Source organism: Pimephales promelas, chromosome 22, assembly GCF_988280905.1.
Source record: "Pimephales promelas chromosome 22, fPimPro1.hap1.1, whole genome shotgun sequence".
Taxonomy (NCBI): Eukaryota; Metazoa; Chordata; class Actinopteri; order Cypriniformes; family Leuciscidae; genus Pimephales; species Pimephales promelas.
Window position 1 is genome coordinate 23,915,148 of NC_142790.1, and position 22,630 is coordinate 23,937,777.

Here is a 22,630-nt window from a genome sequence, read left to right on the forward strand (position 1 = left end):
AAGACTGACGAAATGCTACAGTCAAATCTAGCTGGATCACCCTGTTTTCGTCTGCTGGCACTGAGCTGACAATTACATCATATCTCAAGTGATGCAGAACAAATGGAATGACAGTGTGGACAGTCAGGTTCAAAACACAAATCTTTTGTTTATTTGCGTGAACAACTGTATAATGCAGTTTAATAAGCAGTTACGTATCCGAACACGTGTTATGAAATAAATAAAAATGAGTGTTTTAATGCAGACACTATGCTGTGTGGGGATTTTAGTGTGTTGCTAAGGTGTTCTGTTTGGTTTCTAGGGTGATTGCCCAAGTATCATGATTTTCATATCCGGATATTTTGTACACTACTATTCAAAAGATAGGTTGGTAAGATTTTTACATGTTTTACAGTAAAGACAGTAGCTTTGTGAAATAGTACTATAATTAAAACAACAACTCGGAATGACTTTATAATATTTGGTCCCAAATATTTATATTAAGTGGCTTTAAGTACTATGTACTTACATTGAAAAATAAGTACAATGTATTGTAAAACACTTTTGCTGCTATTGAGGTGTGATCTGGGTAAGGTTAGGGACAGGTGTGGTGGTATGGGTAGGTTTAAGGGTAGGTTAAAGTGTAAGGGATGGGTCCGCTGTGTAATTACAGATGTAATTACATAAATTAGTTACAGCTGTAATTACATGCTGGTATTTTAAAAATATAAGTACAATGTAAAAACATGTATGTACACAATAAGTCCATTGTATCAAATTATTTGTTTCAATGAAAGTACATAGTACTTAAAGCCACTTAATATAAAGTGGGACCGTTTTTCATTCACCCACTTAACATTATGGAATTGAGTCAAAAAAAAATTGTGAGTGTTCAGGAGGCAAACTTAAGAAAAGTAGCCAAGTCTTGTACCGCTCAGATCAAGGGAAGTATTTTTTAAAAATAAATGAAAACCATTTTGCCCACATTTGTCCAGAAAATGGTTTTAGGGTTAAAAGAATAGCATGACTAAATTATTAATAATTAAATTATCTTGGTAACACTTTACAATAAAGTTCGTTAGTTAACATTAGTTAACTGCATTAGTTAATATGAACTAATAATGAATAGCACATATACAGCATTTGTTAATCTTTGTTAATGTTATTTTCAACATTTACTAATACTTGATTAAAATCTTGTTAACATTAGTTAATGCACCGTGAACTAACATGAACAAACAATGAACAGCTGTATTTTCATGAACTAACATTAACAAAGATGAACAAATGCCGTAACAAATGTATTGCTCATGGTTAGTGCATGTTAGTAAATACATTAACTAATGTTAACTAATGAACCTTATTGTAAAGTGTTACCATTATCTCTTAAATGAACTCAAAAAAATCAGACAATTTGAGGCATGACTGTAGCACAAAGATTGTTTAAATTGCTAACTGCAAGCATGAGAAAAAGTAATAGTGATGTTTACATCGCATGTTTTTAAAACAGCAACTCCATTTCTCAGTGAAACTCTTGTACATGTAATATCTACAGAATTATCTAATTGTCCTGGCAAAGCAGGATGTAATATATAGTAACAAACAACATCGTGTTTTCTAATTTAGCCGTGTCTGGTGTCGGCTGCGTTCGTTAGCAGTCGCTAGACGGTTTTTAATAGAAAACACCATCTGTGCGAATGAAAGCTGCTCTACTGCAGTAACTGATCATGGCACAGCAGCATAACGGCACATTTGCTGCCCTCGGCTTTGGAGCCGCGAACTTTGGAGGCAATTAGGAGACCGGCTGCACACCTTTCGGTTTTCTCTTTCTGAGGTCGGGTTGTTGGTGATCTTGAAGGAGTGGAGGTCAATCACCTCCTTCATCTCATAGTTATCTCCTCGTCGTTTGCATACGATCACGGCGGCGTCGAACAGAAAGATGTGCCTGCAGCAGAAAAAAGGCAAACATCAAAAAGAGAAAGAAAATGAAAGAGTATAGTGGCCGAGGATGACACCTTCATAACCCTTAGGCCTTAGTAAAGACTTGTGGAGTTTCAGGCTGAGCAGTATTCCACTCTTTAATCATCTCACCTGTCTTGTTTGGCTCGTTTGTCGACTGAAGCTACTCGCACTTCGCTGTCACCTTTCGGTCTCCCATAAATACGGAGAGACTGATTCTGCAGAACACAGGATTGAAGCAAACTCAATGCTTGTACACTGCTAGGGGTTCTTGAGTTAGATGTTTGTTTCTCCACAAATCTGTTCAAAGACTCATATCGTCTCTGCTGAGGAGTAACTTACTAAAAGTAGGCATGCAAATCAGTGCTGTTTTAGTAGTCTGACACCATCTCTGCTGTTTCTAAAATAGTTCAGCTTTTCTAGTAACTTGCAATTGCTTTCCACCAAACGGTTCAAGGTCCAAAAGACAGTTTCAGTGCAGCTTCAAAGGGCTTTAAACGACACCAGACGACGAATAAGGGTCTTATCTACACTGTAAAAAATAACTGTGATTTTAACGGTAAAATACTGTAAAAATGCTACAGTGCAAAACTGTTAATTGGTAAACAGAAAGTTTCCATACTATACACGGAACATAACTGTGATATAATTTTACAGTAAAATACCGTTAAATTTACAGTTTTTGAAAGTGAAAAAGAACAAATCATTGTATAATTTACAGTGAAAAACCGTAAATTGACATTCCCACAATTCCCTGAGTGACACTTCACATTTTATGTATTTTTGTTGAAATAACTATGGTTCCTCATAGTTTTATTGGGTTTTTTTTCTAATCAGTTATGCACATTAGGGTTATATGTTACATTTAATGTTGTTAAATTAATGTTTATTGCATTTTTTTAATTTCATGTGTGTTACCATGATGGTGCTTAATGTTTGTGTGAATGACATTGTGCAGCTTCTTTAATTAAGTATTGCTTTATACAAGTATTCACTTGTGATGAGCTGTGATTGCTTATGTAACTCTCATCAATGATTGATGGTTGTCAATATATTACAATGGTCTAAAACAGATATCAATACATCAATAAGTTGGTAAATCCACATTTTATCAGAAAATAAATTCCGGTTTATTACTGTAAATTTTAAGTTAAGTCTTTAAAACCATTAACGTTCCTACCGTATTTTTAACGGTAAAGTTCTGGCAACCACAGCTGCCGTTTTTTTACCGTAAAATTTACGGTTTATTTTTTACAGTGTAGCGAAATGATCGCTCATTTAAAAATAAAAAAGCTTTATAAGCACAAATGCTCGCCTTGCTCTGTTCTGTGATGATGAGCATTCGTGACTCTCCTGTTCAAACTCGTTCATCAAAATTAACAATTTTTTTTTTCCGAGTCATGACTCGAAGGGTCCTAGATAAGACCCTTATTCATCGCCTGGTGTCGTTTAAAGCCCTTTGAAGGTGCACTGAAACTCTCATTTGGACCTTGAACCGTTTGGTTCCCAATGAAGTTCATTATATGGAGAAAATACTGGAACCTTAAATCAAAAACCTTAATTTCTTTTGTCGACTGATGAAAGAAAGACATGGACATCTTGGATGACATGGGGGTGAGTAAATTATCAGCAATTTTTTTTTTTAAAAAGTGAACTACTCCTTTAATATTGTTAAATGTACTATTTTTGTTTTAAAAAATCTGACCTCATATGTACCTCAATATAAAATAAGAATCATGTAAAATAAAATGCTGTTTCAGAGGCAGTAGACTCTTGCATGAGATAGCATGGTATTGGGTGTAAATGATCTTGTCCCAGTGAATACTGAGGTCTTTTAAGCTTATCATGTAGCTAGATCCTTGATCAAAAGTGTAGTTTGACTATAGTAGTTTCCCTAGCACTGCTTTTTAAATGATGATTCATATGTGATTCATATGAAGCGTGTGATTTAGCTCACAAGGTTTTCAATAGATTTCTGGTACTGGTCGATGTCTCGTAGAGTCTCGATGTCTCTCTTCACCTCGTTGACATACTGGGCCAGATCCTGAGGAGAACAAAGCAGAACGCAAAACAAAACACCTTAACATTCATCATGCTTAGACTTTGACCTGCATACAAACAAGGAAATCTTTCTATCCGTGACCTAAAAATAACCATATTTACTCGCCAGCTTCCTTATTGAGAACATCGCCCCATGTGATGTTTTCAAGGCAACTCATTTCCGTCTAAAAATGCAAAATAAGATTTAGCGTCTGAAAGGCGAGGCTTATTTGACAAATCTCATTGCGAACGCAGTGCCCGCCGTTCCCGCGAGTGGAGTATAGCGACTCATTCATCATGTCGTATCTAGAATGATCAGAGAGTGGGGGGCTGCTCGCCCACCGTGAGGATCTTAAAGGGGAGCACTTGAGGAGGTTAACCGCGTTAGCCCGATACCCCAATCAATGCTAAGTGGCTAATTTATCCAAATGAAATCATCGCAGCCCTCGGTGCAATCTGCAAAATCTTCTCAGCTTGATTTGCCGCAATTAACGGACGCTTACCTGTCAAGATGCATTCGGCACCATCTCGATCATGTCTGAGTCAAGAGGGCCACATTGATTTTCAACGAAAGCTTTTCACACGAAAAAGTTGATGTGTGCCAACGCAAAATAAATAGCTAGAGAATGAAATTAGTCACTGTTGTCATTTCAAATTGTACCAGGCTGCTAATATCACAGAAAGATGGGTGATTAAAAGCCTGTTGGTATAAATTATACAATGACGGGGAGCTAAATGCGTGCATGAGAGCAGATAACAAGGTTGGGTGAAGACTGTAGGAAGCCTCATTTGTCATTTTATGGTTCAAGTGAGCGCTCACACTGCTGCAGACTTCTCAGTGGACCACCACCCAGAAGTCAAGGCAACAGGACGCTTATGAAAAGGACTTAACCCACCTTCATGGCGTCCAGCGCTTGCCGTAAATTACTCTTGTCGGAGGCATCATGGGTGTGTTTCACCAGTTCCTGTCAGGAAGGAAGAGAGATATGAGCTGCTGTTCACGGCCCGTGTCTCAGTGTCTTATTATCACCCAGATGATGATGAACACAGCAGACAGTCAGATGTACAGGAGCGAAGCCGAGCCGGAGGACATCTGTCACTTTCACACGCTCTCATAACTCCTACTTAATAACCGTGCACATTGTTTACCAACATTATAGGAAGAACATTTAGCTATAAGTCATCTAAAATGCATTCGGAAACACTTTAGGTTTTTTCACTGAAGCAGAAATCATTTTGACCCTGATACAAAGACACCAATAAAAAAAAAAATGTATTACAAGAATATACAAGGTGATTATGAGGCAAGCGTTAGAATACAATAAACACATACAGCACTCCCTCATACACACACATCCAGATGCGCACACACAAGCTGAAATAATATCCTGACCGGCATCGCAGGTTCAAGAATTGAAATGAGAAGCAAAAGGTTTTTGTGGGGTTGAAATTGCCTTCCTGCTCCGGGATGAAGTAAACAAGACATCTGGGCCAGTCTGTAGGATAAGGGAGGGTGCTATGAATGTCCTTTACTCGGGTCTGATAAATGCCTTCCTTTTGGCCTAAGAGATATATTGCCATCCAGCACAAGCCAAATCCCCTGCGTCAGTCAAGCTGAACCTGTGCATTATTATCAGCAGAAAGACGGACATCACCTTATTTTTCATTCTCGCTTCCTTCTGCCCTCACACAGCGAAAGAGAGCGAGATAGAGACAGAAAGGAGGTGTGACACTAACACAGAGATTACAGCAGAAATAAAACGCAGCCAATCTCTTATCCAAACGTTTGCAGAATATCATTCAAACGTCATTTCACAGAGCAGCATCGCGGTGTTTGTTGTAAAGTCTGGCCCACTTGCACCTTTTAATGTCAAACTATTGCCCAAATTCGGCTCAAATTTTGCCGCATCACTAACATTCGCTCATCGCCATCTTCTTGTTGCTTTGTTTCGGTGAACCGATGCCAAAAATATGACCACTTTAAAGTGATATTTATTGGCTTAGTTGGAACAATTTCTTAACTTTAACTTTTTATCTAAATATAATGTATAGTTATAGTTTTACTTCCTAATTCATGAACACTACTTTGACGTATTTACACAATTACAGAAAATCTTTTCAGAAACACTTTACTTGAAGGGGTGTGGATAAGACTGACATGACACCTTCATAACCATAACATGACATGTCCTGAGTATGCTTTCGCTCAATAATGACATTTTGAATGCAAATATGACATTAAGATGTCGTTGTTATGAAATCTTGACATAAACCATTACATCATAACCTGTCAGTGTCTTTGTCATGACAACTTGACATTAAAGTAACTTAAGCTGTCATGTGCTTGGCTTCGACATTGGCTGTCATGATGCATTATAACTGTGTCCTGAATATTTTCGTGACTTGGTACTAATTGAATTTGTCATTAAAATGTTATAATGGCTTCATGATGTTAAAACCAACCTGACAGTTAATGTAATGTTAACCAATTAGATTCGATTATTTATGAATTCTTTTTTAATATAACTCATTTTGTAAAGCTGGTTTGCTCTTTCTCTCATCGGCCAAGGTTTTCTCCAGCAGAGCAAAGAGCAGAGAAAGACAGTCTGTCACACGCTAGCCTGCTCTCCAGAGGGGCAGCAGACAGACAGACGCTATCTGCACACACACACACACACACACACCCTAAACCAACAGCTGGCCAGATGGGCAGGGATGTGAACTGAGCTGTGGACAGCCATGCGGGCATGCAAAGAAGACGCTTACACACACACACACTCAGAAAACACCTTCGCTGTTCTGTCCGCTGAAGGATTGTGGTGACTTCAGTCCACACACGCTATGTACCTCTCTCTACTTTCCTTTTTCTCTCTTGCCTTCATTCACATTTCTTTCTAAATCCCCTCATCGCTGGGTCATGCAGTAGACCTAACGTGTGATGGACAGAGACACACTATGAAATATTCATGCCAAGCTGCGTGAGGTGTTTATGGAATACGGCCAGACCAAAACACAGGACTGGGTGAAGCTTGCCGCTTCTCCATTATGTGGATAATACTGCCTCTACTGGAGGACAGTGGAATATATTACACTGCACTGCCTCTACTGGTGGATTTCAAATTCATGGATTATGCTGCTTCTCGGTAAAGACAGACACCACTGCCCCTAGTGGACATTAGTAGTAAAGCAGTCATTTAAAGACAACATGACACCTAATAGAACTGACCCTATTTCTTCTATAAGAGCACATTAATCACCAGTGCATACTATGATAAATGTTTTAGACTCTTTCATCAAAATAACAATAATATTAACAATTTCTCCACCTCTGAAATTACTTTCCTTCTATCAAAAACAATATCTGATGGGCTAAGAAAATATGACTAATATACTTATTATTCTATATAGTACTGTGCCAAAATATAAAAATATTAAATTGTTAATAATAGAGTTTTTATTTTTATATTTCCATATTGATTGAATTTTAGTTAAAGCTTTATTAAATTTGTTTGTTTATTTATTTATATGATATATATTTTATAAAGCAGCAAAAATGTTTTTATGGTTTTAGATTAAAATTAGGGCTGTGCAAATATGTCCAAAATAAATTATGTCCAAAATAAAAATTTGTGTTTACATAATATATGCGTGTGTGCTGTGTATAGTTATTTTGTAAATATAAATACACACACATGCATGTATATATTTAAGAAAATGTGTTATTCATATATAAAATATTTATATTTATATATAATATAGATTATGTATTTTTATATATATATATACAGCATTTACGTGCAAATAATTCTTGAATATATATATATATGCATGCATATGCATTTATATATACAAAATAACTATAGACAGCACACACAGATTTATTATCTAAACACAAAATTTTGTTTTGGACGCGATTAATCGCAATTAATCTTTGCACAGCCCTATTTAAAATATATTTTAACTATAATATGCATTAACTGAAATAAAACAAAGTATATTTTAAAAAACTTGTTGTCCCATTTTCATTTAATTTTACTTGAAGTACTAAAATAACATACCCCTGCGTGTGTGTGTGTGTGTGTGTGTGTGTGTGTGTGTGTGTGTGTGTGTGTGTGTGTGTGTGTGTGTGTGTGTGTGTGTGAATAATTTAATATCCTATCATGTTGAATTGTTCTAATCAAATACAACATTATAATAAAAAACGTCACAGTATAGACATTATGGCATGTTATGCTGCAAAGTACTTATTGGAGACAGTTAAAACATGATGGTGTGGGAGCAGGAATACAGTAAAATAATTTCAAACCTGTAAAAGCAGATGATATTTCAGAACTCTCTGCATCGGAACAACTAGCAGATCTCTCAGAGTAAACTTCCCATTGTTGGCTCGTTTGGAACATAACTGAAAACAATGAAAAGAGCCAATTATTACAATAAAATGTTCTGACATGTTTTGTACTATTTTTAACCACCAGATGGCAGTGTCTAGCAGCAAATAAATTAAACAAGTTTTGGTAGTGAAAAATAAAAACTACTTTCATAAATCATTTCTTCCCAGCATGCTGTACAAAGGCTCTAAATTATGTCACTTACTTATGTTAACTTTCAGTTAAAGGACAATAACAAAGATTTGTGCTACCGTATTCATGGAAAGTGGCAGAGACATGTTTGATGAACACAGTCTGACAATACCATACCTCTAACATCTGCCGGACGTCCTCTCTGTTCTTACAGATGTCATCCAAACACGCAATGGCTGTTTCTACGTGACTGCAGTATTTCCCATACAGGACTAATCTATCACACAGGAAAACAGACACGTGTGAGAAGAGCAAGCAGGGTTTTATTTCTTAAACAGCTAAAGAGAATAAACGGATCACCTTTCTTTGTACTTTATAAAGATCTGGTGCAGGTTACTGGCGTTATGCATAAGCACTGAATCCTGAATCTCCCTCAGAAGACTTGTGTGCACTTTCACAAGATCCTGTTGGAATGGAGAACATGAAAATACAGCGTGGGGCGATGACACACAGATTCAAGCTCAAATCTGTTCTCCATTAGAGAAGGTTTTGTGACTCACTGGTATATTGATGAACACTTTTTCAATATCCACACCAGACAGCGACTGTCCCAGAGGCTTCATAAAGAACTGAAAATAATAATGAAATATAAAGATCAAGAAGCTGATGTGGGCAAAGCTAATACACAATAACTAGGGTTGTATACTGCAGTGACTACAATGGAAATGTTGTATATTCATAGTAAGTTTTTAAATAAATAAAAACAATAGGAGTAAAACTATATTGCAATATAATGACTATTTAAACCATTGTGGAAATTCACCATGGTTTTACTATATTAAATATAATAGAAATGTGTATTTTCATACTAAGATTGAAAATAATTGTGCATTTAGCATGATTTTATTAAACTGCAGTAACTACAGTGGATATGTTGTATATTCGTATAAAGATTTAAAATCAATCAATCAATCAAATAATTGATCAAATTAACAAAAAAAAACTATATTGGAACATAATGATTATCAATGTGGAAATTTACATTGGTTTTATAGTATGTGTATTGTCATACTGAGACGTAAAATAAATTAAATGAAATAAATTGAATGAAAAATAAATAAATAAATAGCAATATTAATGATAAATAAATTATAGTCTATAAGATTAATAGTTTAAAAATGTGTGGCTACTATTTTCAATAGTTCAAAAGCATGGGCTATTTTCAGATTTTTTTCTATAATTTTCTTTCCTTTAATAAATAATAAGGATAATAAATAATAACTGATAAGGATAAATAAAATGTATAAAATAAAATACTTTTTTATTTAAACTTTATATTAGCATTAGTTATCGTTTATAAGTGTGTTTAAGTTACTATTTTTAGTTTCAAAAGCACAGATTATTATAGATAATTTGATGATAATGGTGGCTTAGTCATCAGAGGGAAATTGTAACAAAAACTCTAGTGGTAGCAACTAGGTCAAATTTTGTATGGTAAGTTACATTGATCTAAACGTGGTAAAAAAAAAAAAATAATGAATTCATTGTTTTTCCTGTAGTTATTATGTTCTTAATAAAAATACCAAAGCCAATAATGCGTTCCATTTCACTTATCAGACACTTGTCAGATGTCACACATTACAACAACCTGACTGCATGTGCTCACTTTCTCTATGGAGTCCAGCGTCTCTGTGTATTTCTCCTCAGTCTGTCTGATTTCCATTAGACAGCAGCTCCTGATGTCCGTCTCGGCCTGTTTCTGTAACAAGCAGAGAGAGAGTGAGACTTAAACAAACTTAAACATGTTTACTTGTAAAACCATATTTGTCAGCTCACCTGTGGTTGTACCACCTCGACCTTCATCAGGTCTTCATACACCTCTCCAGCCTCATCATCATCATTATACACACAGTCATAGAGATCTTCCTCATCTTCAACACCATTTTCACTGAGACACACAGACAGACCCATCAACATTCAGTGTTTCTCCAAATAGTTAACTTTGGTACATAAATGTTTTGGCTGCAAATGGACAGCACAATGTGTTCAAATGCTTCAGGAGAAAAAGACCTCTTCTCGCAATTGCTCATGATGGGTTTAAAGCGATAATGTTTCCCTCGTCTAAATTAAACACATGTTTTCAGCTACGACGAAAAAGACATTATAGCTGAGTCAGGCCTTAAAATCACTCAAATACGTTCTCCAGATGGGCACAAAAGAGAGAGAAACTGCGTTGATCTGTTTTCCTAACCATGTCTGTAGTTTGAATCTATTACGAAACGCCTTCAAGAAAAAAAGTCTCTTTCTGACAGGGACAAAATCGTACTGGCACATCGCCCTCCAGGGAAAAGCACTCGGCAAATGCGTTTCATATGAACAAACCATCACATGAGGAAAACAACACTCTGCTAGAGGGCCTTGTGTGTGAATGTGTGTTTAAGAAACAGATGTGATGAGGTGGAGCCAAAACACAGTGACAGCAACATCAATATTTGCTACGCATAATATCAAATCCGCGAGCATGTCATATGAGGAGAGCAGACGTTTCTGCTGAGGCTTCGTGTTGCCAACGGCCTGACTACGGCATGGTTACTCAGTACAATCCTATATTTCTTCAGAAGCAGTGATGTTATCATTAACTAAAACTGAAACTAACAGACTGATTACATTTTTATAAAAAAATAAAATCCCATACGTAGTTACGGTGACAACCGAATTTAATTTAACAGCATAACATTCTGACAAATCTGACATTTAAAGACTATATACGGTTTTGAAGCTTATTTCCACCACTGAATAAAACATAACAAAATGCAATTATGTCTTTATATCTCACAATTCAGAGTTTATAACTCGCAATAGCGGGTTTATATCTCACAATTCTGAGAAAAAAGTCAGAATTGCAAATTATAAACTTGCAATTGCGACAAAAAATAAGTCAGGATTGGGAGCAAATTTGTATCTTGAAATTCTGACTATTCGTGCAATTCCAAGTTATATCTAGCAATTCTAAGTTTATTTCTTGCAATTTTGCAACTTTTTTTTAGATATAAACTAGGAATAGAGAGGAAAAATTTGCAATGAGAAAGGTAATGGTGACTTTTTAGGACTTTTTTTCCATGCAATTTTGAGTTTATATCACAATTATATCACCATTTTGTCTTTCAATTGTGAGTTTATAACTTGCAATTCTGACCTTTTTCTCTGAATTTTGAGATATAAAGTAAGTTATAAGTTATAAAGTCAGAATTGTGAGATATAAGCATAATTAACTTGTTTTTATTACATTGTGAAAAAAAACTTCCATAATTATATAAGATCCTAACTGAAAAAAGATCTCTTTATGTGTTAACAACACTTAGTAAAAGTTGGCAAAAGTCATATTTTGCACATGAGGATCTGAGGATATCTATAGGAGCATAGTATGTGTGTTATGCCATGACTCAACATGTTAACATCAACCTAAGTACTCCAGCCTGAGGCTCCTATATCTCTCCTAACCTATTACCGTACAGTGAGCTGAAGGTTAAAATATCATCTTGTTTCCGCAGAGGAAGACGAGCAATGTAAGCAAAAAAAAAAATGACTCACTCTATCAGATCCTCTAGGTGGTTATAGATGTCTTCGTCCTCAACACTCTCTTCTGTGGGAAATGGCCTGGAATAGAAAGAGAGAGAGAACGTATGCATTTTCATTTGCACTCGTAAAATAGTTCTAATTTTTCATTTCTTTTTTTTTTATTATGTACTGTACCTTATTCCAGTCTGCTGTGCAATGTGTGTATGAGAGAGTTTGGACAGTGTGTCCATAACCTAAGAAGAAAAAGACACGAATACTCATTATTTATTAAGTAAGGGATAATATAAAAACAAACGGTCATTATTGCATGTACTCTACTTAAAAACACATGAAATATTGATTTGAGCTTAAATTATTATTATTATTTTTTTGCAAGAGAGGAAAGTTTAGCCAATGTTTGACCAATCCAAATTAAGCTGTATGTGTGTGTGTGCATTAGTTCATATGCATTAATGTGTACACGCCTTTCATTTAAAACATTATTATTATAAAAACCCTGACAAGTATTATATAATGAAATATGTTTGTAAATGTTAAAGGGGTAGTTCACTTTTGAAAAAACTTTTGCTGATAATTTACTCACCCCCATGTCATCCAAGATGTCCTTGTCATTCTTTCTTCAATCGAAAAGAAATTAAGGTTTTTGATGAAAACATTCCAGGATTTTCTCCATATAATGGACTTCAATGGAACCCAAACGGTTTAAGGTCCAAAAGACACTTTCAGTGCAAACTACAAACTGTTCAAAGGGCTTTAAACCATTTCAGACGATGAATAAGGGTCTAATCAAGCGAAACGATCGCTCATTTAATAAATAAATAACAAAGTTTAAGTTTTATGAACTCATATGGTCACCTTGCTCTGTTTTGTGACGCACATTTGTGACTCTCCTGTTCGAACTCGTTCATCAAAATGAACGAATCTTTTTCAGAGTCATTTGGTTCATTCAACGAACGAAACAAATGAATTGACTCGGAAAAAGATTCGTTCATGTTGATAAACGAGTTCGAACAGGAGAGTCACGAACGTGCATCTCTTAAACGTAACTTTTTTTAAAATGAGCGATCGTTTCGCTTGATAAGACCGAGATATTCATCGTCTGGAATCATTTAAAGCCCTTTGAAGAGTTTGCAGTTTGTACTGAAAGTGTCTTTTGGACCTTGAACCGTTTGGTTCCCACTTAAGTGCATTATATGGAGAAAAATGCTGGAATTTCTTTTCGACTGAAGAAAGAAAGACATGGACATCTTGGATGACATGGGGGTGAGGAAATTATCAGCAAAAGTTTTTTCAAAACTGAGCTGCCCCTTTAATTATGAAGTTCAGTTTCAGTTCAGTTTAGTTTATTTATCCCTTAGGAAATTGGTTTTGCACAGGTGCTACACATCACAAAACGCACATGGACTTACACGAAACAAAAGGAACACACATGGTTACAGACTATTCAGCATTAAAATAGCAGTTGGTATGAATGAGTTCTTAAACCTCCCAGTTCTCCCCCCCATTACTCTATATCTGCGGCCAGATGGAAGGATAACAAACTCTTTATGCAATGGATGTGATGGGCAATTGATTATTGAAAAAGCTTTTTTGGCAACTCGTTTTTTAAAAGATAGTGTTTCCAATAAAGAACACAAAATCTTCAAAACAGAAATAACAGCACTGCAACATTAGGACCAGCAGGGGTCAGTGTGCATCAACATTTCAATGCCGTTCAGGTTTACATGCACAATCAGCCTCTGACATGAAAAATATGAAAGATTCATCCAAATTTTTTTGTGCTACACATTCACCAAGAGTGTTCACCTCTCTGATCTTCCACAGAGCTGCTTATGAGCGCTGAATAATCAACATATCAATGCCAGATTTTACAGTCAGGTCATGAACAATTTTTGCACAGGTGTCCATTCAAATGCATACAAACAAAAACAAGGTCAAACAAATATATGCACAACTAATTAATACCAAAATGTAAAAAAAAAAAAAAAAAAACTATTTATGGAGATTTAGCACATATGTGGTTTGAGCATTCGAACCCGTTAGCGCCTGGGGAAGATGTGTTCAGAAATCAATTGCAATCACACCAGCTCAGCTTTACTCTGCTGTGTGCATGACAACTGAATTACATCATGAATACAGAGCACACAGAGTGAAGCAACTGTCAATCCATGCACGCTACTCTGACCGCTTTTACTGAAAGATGCTCATCCTGTCTAAGATTCAGTCTTGCAAAGAGATCTGATCCAATGCATTTATTTGATCTTATGTGCAACCAATAATTCATCCGCATTGTTGGAGGTAGAGCGGTTAAGTCAGTTTGTGAATGAAGGCTTGCAATTTTTTGGGGGAAACCTAAAAAACCTTGATGTAAGGACTTACTTTGTAGTTCCCATAAGAAGACGCTAAGATGAAGGCACTAAATGATATCGTCAGTGGTTTTCTTTCTTCAGTGGAACACAAAAGGAGAAGTTCAACAGAAAGCAGAAACTGTTCCTTTTGTTTAGAATGAAAGGGAATGGAGAATTGCTGACCAAACTTTCAAGCTAAAAAAATAAATAAAAAGACAAAAAGTACCATAAAAGCACCATAAAAGTCCATAATAAGTCATATGGACTGTACTTTTATGGTTTTTGGTGAATGACAGACCCTCATCACCGTTCGCTTTCATTGCATGAAAAAGAGCAGCACGAACATCCTGTCTAACATTTCTTTTTGTGTTTACGTGGGTAAAAATCGTAAAGGATTGATACAATTAAATGATAAATGTGTTTGATTTTCTGTAACCTCACTAACCCAAACTACACGTTGGCTGAGTATGAAGCTGGCTGTCTATCTGTTGGTTATACCGTATGCTGCGTTTGGGAAATCTCAGCTGGGATTTCCACCCTCCCACCCTCATATCAGCACCTCGCTATATTGTAACACTTCAAAACGTAAATCACATGATTTGCATTACAGTAAGTTCCACCTAGTTTGGTTAATAAACATGCTGTAAATGTAGTGTTTTGTGCTTTAGACACATCAGCGCTGATAAAAGACAAACATGCAGACACAGGAAATTATAATACAGTTAAAAGAGATGAATGGTTTGTCTGGCTTCCTGTTCAGGCGAGGAGCTGTACACTACGGTTCAGACAAATAGAGAAAATCTCAAAGGTGCAAGTGTTCATTCTGTACACGGATCTCTGTCTCTCATAAAAACCGGCACAGCACAGAATAGGAAGACCAAAAATGGAGCTGGTGCAAACTAAGCAAAAGGCTACTTTCACTTTCAAGGGGTTACAGAGCATCAGGCCATGTCTCGGCATTGCAAAAATAGCACAGAGCTTTTTGTACATGACACAAAATTACAAGCTTTCTAAGTGTTCTAGGGAAAATTAAGTGCATGACATTATGCATTTAGAAAAGGGAAGGTGCACTGAGAGTTCAAGAAAAGCCCCTTTATTTCCAGGATCTGATTAGGGCTTACATAACCGGTTAAAGGAGAGGAAAGGGTGGGAACCGTTTCTAACAGGTGGCGTGCTTCAAAGACCCCCTGTAAACACAGTAAAAGTGAGTTGGTGGATCCATGACCTTAGACTGTTTCCCATTCCAACAACAATGGGAATGTTTCTCCCTCTGTGAATGTTGAGAGGATTGTCTCTGAAGAAGATTGTTTCCATTTCTCAAAAAAAAATGTGCCGAGATGAAAGTTTGCAGGTTGGTTTGTAGATGCATTCACTGAAGTGACAGCAATACGATTTCGGTATGACTCTTAAGTGTGCTCAGTGAATCTGCTCGAGTCTGGTTTCATATTCTAAAATAACATTGCGGCCTTTCTCCTATTCATAATTTAATACATAAAAATTGCACAAGAACAGTGAATGAGAAAAAGAAAATACAGAACTTTTAAATATACTGCTCATGATTTGTCTGAAAACAACTAAATAATACACTCTAAAAAATGCTGGGTTGTTTCAACCCAAATTTGGGTCAAATATGGACAAACCCAAGTGTTGGGTTAAAAATGCAATAAAAAAAAATGTAGATTTGAAAGTGAAAATTCAAGTTGGGTTAAAATTTTAAATTACATTTTTAACCCAACATTTGGGTTTGTCCATATTTTACCCAAATTTGGATTAAAACAACCCAGCATGGTTTAGAGTGTATATATCATAACATAATAATATAGATTAAAAAACAGTTAAATATAAAGATAAAATAACAAATATATTTTTGTTTGTATCATCTGTACACGCACTATATTTTATATATGTAATTAATTAATATATATATATATATATATAGTATAATAGTAGTATAATATAGTATATATATATATATATATATATATATAGTGTAATAAAAATTAATAAACAGAACTTTATTTACATAATTAATGTAAAAATACAAAATTAGAATTGAATTTGGTTTCTCTATTTTGATGTAATGTTTATTTAACCAGGAACATGTGACAACATCATGCAATTGGGGCATGCATTTACATTTGATTTATTAAAAACAAAAACATAAAAAAAAACTGTGATGACTTTGCCTCCTCATTTCAGAACACAACTGCACGCCCCTGATATATAGTAGTTGGAAAATAGTTCTTGGAAAATCTTGCTCACAATGCCAGATTTGCTGACGCAAGTTAAACAAAGTGGACTGAAAGTTTAAGAACATTTCAACCGTAATTAACGCACATTAAGGAAATGCAGTCTCTGCTGCAGAATCGCCGGCACCAGGTCCAGGGACTTCCAGGGAGATCCATCTGATTAAAACGTACATACGTCAGCCTCTTTTTCCATGAAAGGAGGTGCTCAACCTTCAGAAAATGTGGACTGTCGACATTAGAAAGCCTGAATGTTATGTTATTATTTTAGGACATTATCCGGGACAGTTTGAACAGTTAAATACAGTTTGATTTGTGTGACTGTTTTAAAAATTAAATAAACATCTATTTGAAACAAAGTTATGTTTAAAACTAGCTAGTTTTTCATTTCAAAAACAAATTTGACCCTATTTGTGGAAAGCGCCACCCATATCATCTCCCATCTATCATCAAACTGCAAGAGCACGTTTCCTGTCAGTCTCATCTTGTCTTTATCTGTCTTAATCTATCCGCTGTCCTTTAATGTCTCAAGTACAGAGCATGACACAGATAAACTATTCAGATAGATGGCATCAACAGGCCACATACACGGTCCTTGGCAAGATACGCGTATACCAATGCCAGGTGTACACACACACACCGGATACACAAGTACAAACAGTTTCATATTTACTGGACAGTCAAATAATATTACAAAAGTTTAACGTATAGCTATAAAGCATATTATATTGGACATCTGAGTGAGTATTAAACAGGCAGTGGGAATACATATGATATATTCTGTGATTCTTTTCTCATCAATATTTTACCACAGCTGGTTTCTACATTCACCATGTTATAGGACAAGTATCTGATTTCATAATCCAGTCCAATACTGTCACACTTCAATAACCAACACCAACCGATACCTCCCTGCATTCTGATTCATAATAAAACCATCCATGAAATAATGAAGGATTTTCATTGTTTTATATTTCAAACTTAGTTTTGTTGTTTGGTACTTTGTGTTTGTATTAAAGTAGTAAAGCATTTAATAACGGTTTTGTCTTTGCATAAAACACAGGCCACAGAAAAAGTTAAATCGAATCTTTTTTCGTGTCATTTGGTTCAAAAAGATTCGTTCATTGATGAACGAGTTCGAACAGGAGAGTCACGAACGCTCATTTGTGCTTATAAAACTTAAACTTTGTTATTTATTTTCAAAATGAGCGATCGTTTCGTTTGAAAAGACCCTTATTCATCGTCTGAAATCGTTTAAAGCCCTTTGAACAGTTTGCAGTTTGTACTGAAAGTCTTTTGGACCTTGAACCGTTTGGTTACCAGTAAAGTGCATTATATGGAGAAAAATGCTGGAATGTTTTCATCAAAAACCTTAATTTCTTTTCGACTGAAGAAAGAAAGACATGGACATCTTGGATGACATGGGGGTGAGTAAATTATCAGCAAAAGTTTTTTTTTTTTTAAAGGGAACTACTCTTTTAACATGCATATTTTAAACTAGTCTCCAAAACTCACATCAATTTGATTGTAAAAAAAAAAAATGGTCTTGTAAAAACATCTCTGTCTAATCCCTGGTGATGTTCTCCACTGTAATTTTGCACTCAGTGAGAGTTAATGTTTAATTATGAGCCTCAATCAGACATCAAAATCCCCCAGAAGCCTTTGTGGTCTATTTCTGTGCCTCTGTCTAAAAGCAGACAAGCGTTGTCTCGTATAGACCATTACGGCTAGTAGACATTTATATCCACTCTCTTATCTCTCCCTCTTTGTGGCTTTCCAGCAGGCACGTTCCTGAAGCGTTCCTTACTTTCAGATTCCAGATCAGTGATTATGGATCACTGGAGCTTAATATAATATCATTCACAGACCTCAGAGGACATGTGACTGACACTGGTACAGAAGCTGTTTAATGGGTCCCATGACTGTCAAGGTCATATCTAACATGATAATGAAATGAATTTTTAATTCAGTTACATTTTTACATTTTTATGCAAATTAATTATTCATTTTACTTATCTGTGCTTTTATGGATGTACCCTATAATTAAAGCTGTGCTCAGAAACAGTTCGATACTGCCTTATAAATAAAACCACAGCCATGAAAGCAAGTGAAAGTAGAATACACTTACAGATGTTTCAACTTGAAGAATGACATGGTCAGAGATGACTGATGAACAGCTTCCATTTGCATATTTAAAAACCCTCCTTTGTTAAACTCTTTCATAACTCTTCAGGCCATAAACAAACAGACATTGGACTGAACAAACGATTCACAAATCTGACTGATGTGTTCACAAATGTGAGTTCTTACTGACTCAATGATCAGTTCACTGAAGGGAAAGATTATTGGTGAATAATATCTTTAGATTTTGTCATTCAAACCATGTGGACCACTTTTATCCAGATGTTTTGGTTTGTTTTTGTCATTTTTGGAACTTAACAGTCTTTATGAGATGCATTATTGATTTATTAGTACTTTTTGTTCCACAGAAGAAATAAAAACGGTTGTTTGTCTGCTTTTTCATACTGATACTATACCCAACCGTTCAGAATTGAACATCTGCAGATCAGGACAAAAACATAAACTTCATGAACAGGATGAAATTTACTTTCTGGCCTTTACAACTGTGTTTGCAATATCACCATTTTTGGCAAGTCCATCCTAAACTCTACGCCAATGTTCTTGGAGGTGAAAACAACACTGCACAGACAGAACCGGTGCTCACGTGGCAACATATTCACAACATATTAGTCCTGAGTAATATTTCGCTGAAAACCCCAACGCTAACACTGATCTCGAGAGGAAACAGCTGCTATTATGACCTACATAATGATCTCAGCTCATTGCTGTCTTTCTTTTTATTGAAAATGATCATTTCCTTGTAATGTGAATACGTTTGATTTAAACCGTACAATATTATATGAGACCGTTTATGATAGGGAATCTCATGAACCCAAGATCTTTATCGCAATATGAAAATGATAACTTATCAAAAGAATTTTCTGCATTTCTGTTTCACAACCAAATGAAACTCCACACAGCTTCTCCCGCACCCACACACTGCCCACACAGCTCAGCATCATCCTTCAGGAACTAAATAGGACCATTTCCTATTTAAGTATGCAGAGCAAGTGGAATTTCAACTGAATACCGTGATGACGAGATGGAATCATAACAGTGGTGTATAATCTGTCATGTTTTCACTTCTGTTTTGATGACATTACTGTGTGTTTTCAATAAATACTAGTTCTAAACTTCTTCAGCCAGTGAGAGTTACCGGTCCAAAGTCGCTGACTGACATCTATGCCTCGAGCATGCTTTATATGCAATTGATTTTTTTTTAGGGCTGTCAAACGATTAATCGCGATTAATCGCATCCAAAATAAAAGTTCATGTTTACATGATATATGTGGGTGCACTGAGTATAATTATTTTGTACAGATATAAATACACACACATGCATGTATATTTAAAAAAAAAATATTTATTTATAAAATATTTATATTTATATATAATATACATTATATAAAATTGAAATATTGAAAATATTTCTTAAATATATACAAGCATAAGTGTGTGTATTTATATATATATATATAAAATATATAAAATAATTATACACAGTGCAACCACATATATTATGTAAACACAAACTTTTATTTTGGATGCGATTAATCGGGATTAATCGTTTGACAGCCCTAAAATATAACATATTGGGCTGATTATCACACACAAATAACTGCATACTGTATATACATTTTTGCTGAGAAGCAAACAAATGTATTACGAAGCATATTAATGAATATTTACATTCATGAATGATTGGTTGAATTAATCATTCAATTACTCATTTATAACTAGTTTCGATTCTGAATGAATTGCCATTTTTTTACAAATCGGTTGAATGAATGATTCATGAGTCACTCATAAAGACTTGTCACCAACTACTAGTGTACTGATGTAACCTGCAGAAACAATATTTGACTGAAAGTTGATTTTATTATTTCTTGTAATTTACACTATAATTTTACAAGTATTTATTAAATACTACTGCAACTAACTGTTAGAAACCTATGACATTTATTCAGATCCACAAACATTCTTATACATTGCACTTATGTCCTGCACCTCAACACAAAAATACTGTGTGGCTAAAGTTCCCTCTGTGACATTTTTATGATGAAGTTATGCTAAAATATCATCATCCGTGCACTGTGGACTCAAAACAGTTCCTAAAAATCTGTTCCTGGCTGCATTTCAGTCGAATGCTTAAGACCCTCATGAAAGTTTAACAGACGGCCTTGGGAGGACATCTTTTCTAAAGCACATGGCTTTGAGCTTCCCTGCATGGAGCTGATGGGATCCAAACAGATGGCTTGAGGGTGCGCTGGAATAAAAAAAAATATCAAATCTGCAAACAAAAATATCTCTAATTGGCTTTAAAAATGACACCTTCAGTGTAAAGCCTCGCAATGCCGCGCTTCCAAGGATTAAACAGCTTATAACGGCTTCAAGCACAATTCAGCTTTTGTGTTTTTGCGCCAAGCGCCCACTACAGACTGAAAAAATCCATCTTTGCAGCCCACTTTAAACATGATGTGTAAATAGGACACTAAGGTGGTACAGAGTGTTTGATGCTGCAGTTCTTTACATAGGACCCTTAGTGGTTATGATAGGAGGGTTAAACGCGCTCTGCAAAAAGCCCCATCTGTGATGGCACTGACCACAGCAAGGAACCAAGCACACCAAAACACACACCTGCCTTTCATCTGCTCAGTGAGAAACATTGTAGAGGAAGCAAGCAGCTTTAGCAGTTGTTCTGATTTTTCAATACATTTCAGGAAATGCATGATAATTTAGATAGTTCCTTTTAAAATGGCACAACGACGATAGATAAAAGCTTTGTTCCAACCATTGTTATTAGTATCAGTGAGATACAATTATAATTTTATTATATATATATATATATATATATATATATTTTTTTTTTTTTTTTTTTTTTTTTTATGTATTTTACATTTTATTTTCATTTTAGTCTAAAAAAATGTAATGTATATAAATTAGGGCTGTCAAACGATTAATCGCGATTATATATTTAAGAAATATTTTCACATATATACTGTATATAGATTTATATACAATTTATTTTATATATAAATATAAATATTTTATAAATAAATAATATTTTTTTTCTTAAATATACATGCATGTGTGTGTATTTATATATATATAAAAATAATTAAAATAAAAAAAAATAATATACACAGTGCACCCACATATATTATGTGAACACAAACTTTTATTTTGGATGCGATTAATCGTTTGACAGCCCTAATATAAATGTAAACTAAAACTAAACTAAATGTTGTTTTGGCAACTAGCTGAAATAAAATACGTTTTTATTTTATTTATTTTATTTCAGTTAATAATTTGTTCGTTATTTTTATATAGTGCTTTTCTGGGTACTCAAAGCGCTTTACATGGAAGTGGTCTCCTCAGCCACCACCAATGTGCAGCATCACCTGGATGATGCGACGGCAGCCATATTGCGACATAACGCCCACCACAAACCAGCTTACTTAATGTTTACTTCATTTAAATTATCATTTTTTTAAATGGTTTTAGTTTTTGCTGTAATTTAACCTCAAATATATACAATTTCAAACACAAAAGCAGCAGCTCTGCATGCCTCACTGACAGACTTTATAGAGTTTCTTTACATAATTTCAATAGTTTTGCAAACTGACAGTTACCTATAATGCTTTTTTTTTAAGAGCCCAGTTCTCCCAATGACTTCAGATGTGTTCAAGGGTCTTAATCTCAGCAAGGGTTTGGTGTCTACACACACACACACTTCGTCTAAACACGCACCCCATCCCCCTCTGTCATGGGGCCCCATGAGTCGACACAGGAAGCGTGAGTAAGCTCGCAACTCAACCTTCAGGGAAAGCCACGTAGT

The 22,630-nt window shown here is 35.2% G+C and overlaps 1 protein-coding gene across 2 annotated transcripts in view; it reads right to left on the reverse strand.

The window, feature by feature from the left end:
* Positions 1–22,630, reverse strand: part of vav3a (vav guanine nucleotide exchange factor 3a) — a 69,099-nt gene that overhangs the window by 25,454 nt on the left and 21,015 nt on the right. For both annotated transcript variants that reach the window (XM_089125438.1, XM_089125439.1), the window contains exons 3-14: positions 12,252–12,310; positions 12,090–12,155; positions 10,335–10,446; positions 10,165–10,257; positions 9,059–9,127; positions 8,859–8,962; positions 8,676–8,775; positions 8,285–8,380; positions 4,875–4,943; positions 3,896–3,982; positions 2,071–2,156; positions 1,792–1,924 (exon numbers count right to left, since the gene is read on the reverse strand). In XM_089125438.1, the coding sequence (XP_088981564.1) occupies positions 1,792–1,924; positions 2,071–2,156; positions 3,896–3,982; positions 4,875–4,943; positions 8,285–8,380; positions 8,676–8,775; positions 8,859–8,962; positions 9,059–9,127; positions 10,165–10,257; positions 10,335–10,446; positions 12,090–12,155; positions 12,252–12,310 (1,074 nt within the window). The remainder of the gene's footprint in view (positions 1–1,791; positions 1,925–2,070; positions 2,157–3,895; positions 3,983–4,874; positions 4,944–8,284; positions 8,381–8,675; positions 8,776–8,858; positions 8,963–9,058; positions 9,128–10,164; positions 10,258–10,334; positions 10,447–12,089; positions 12,156–12,251; positions 12,311–22,630) is intronic.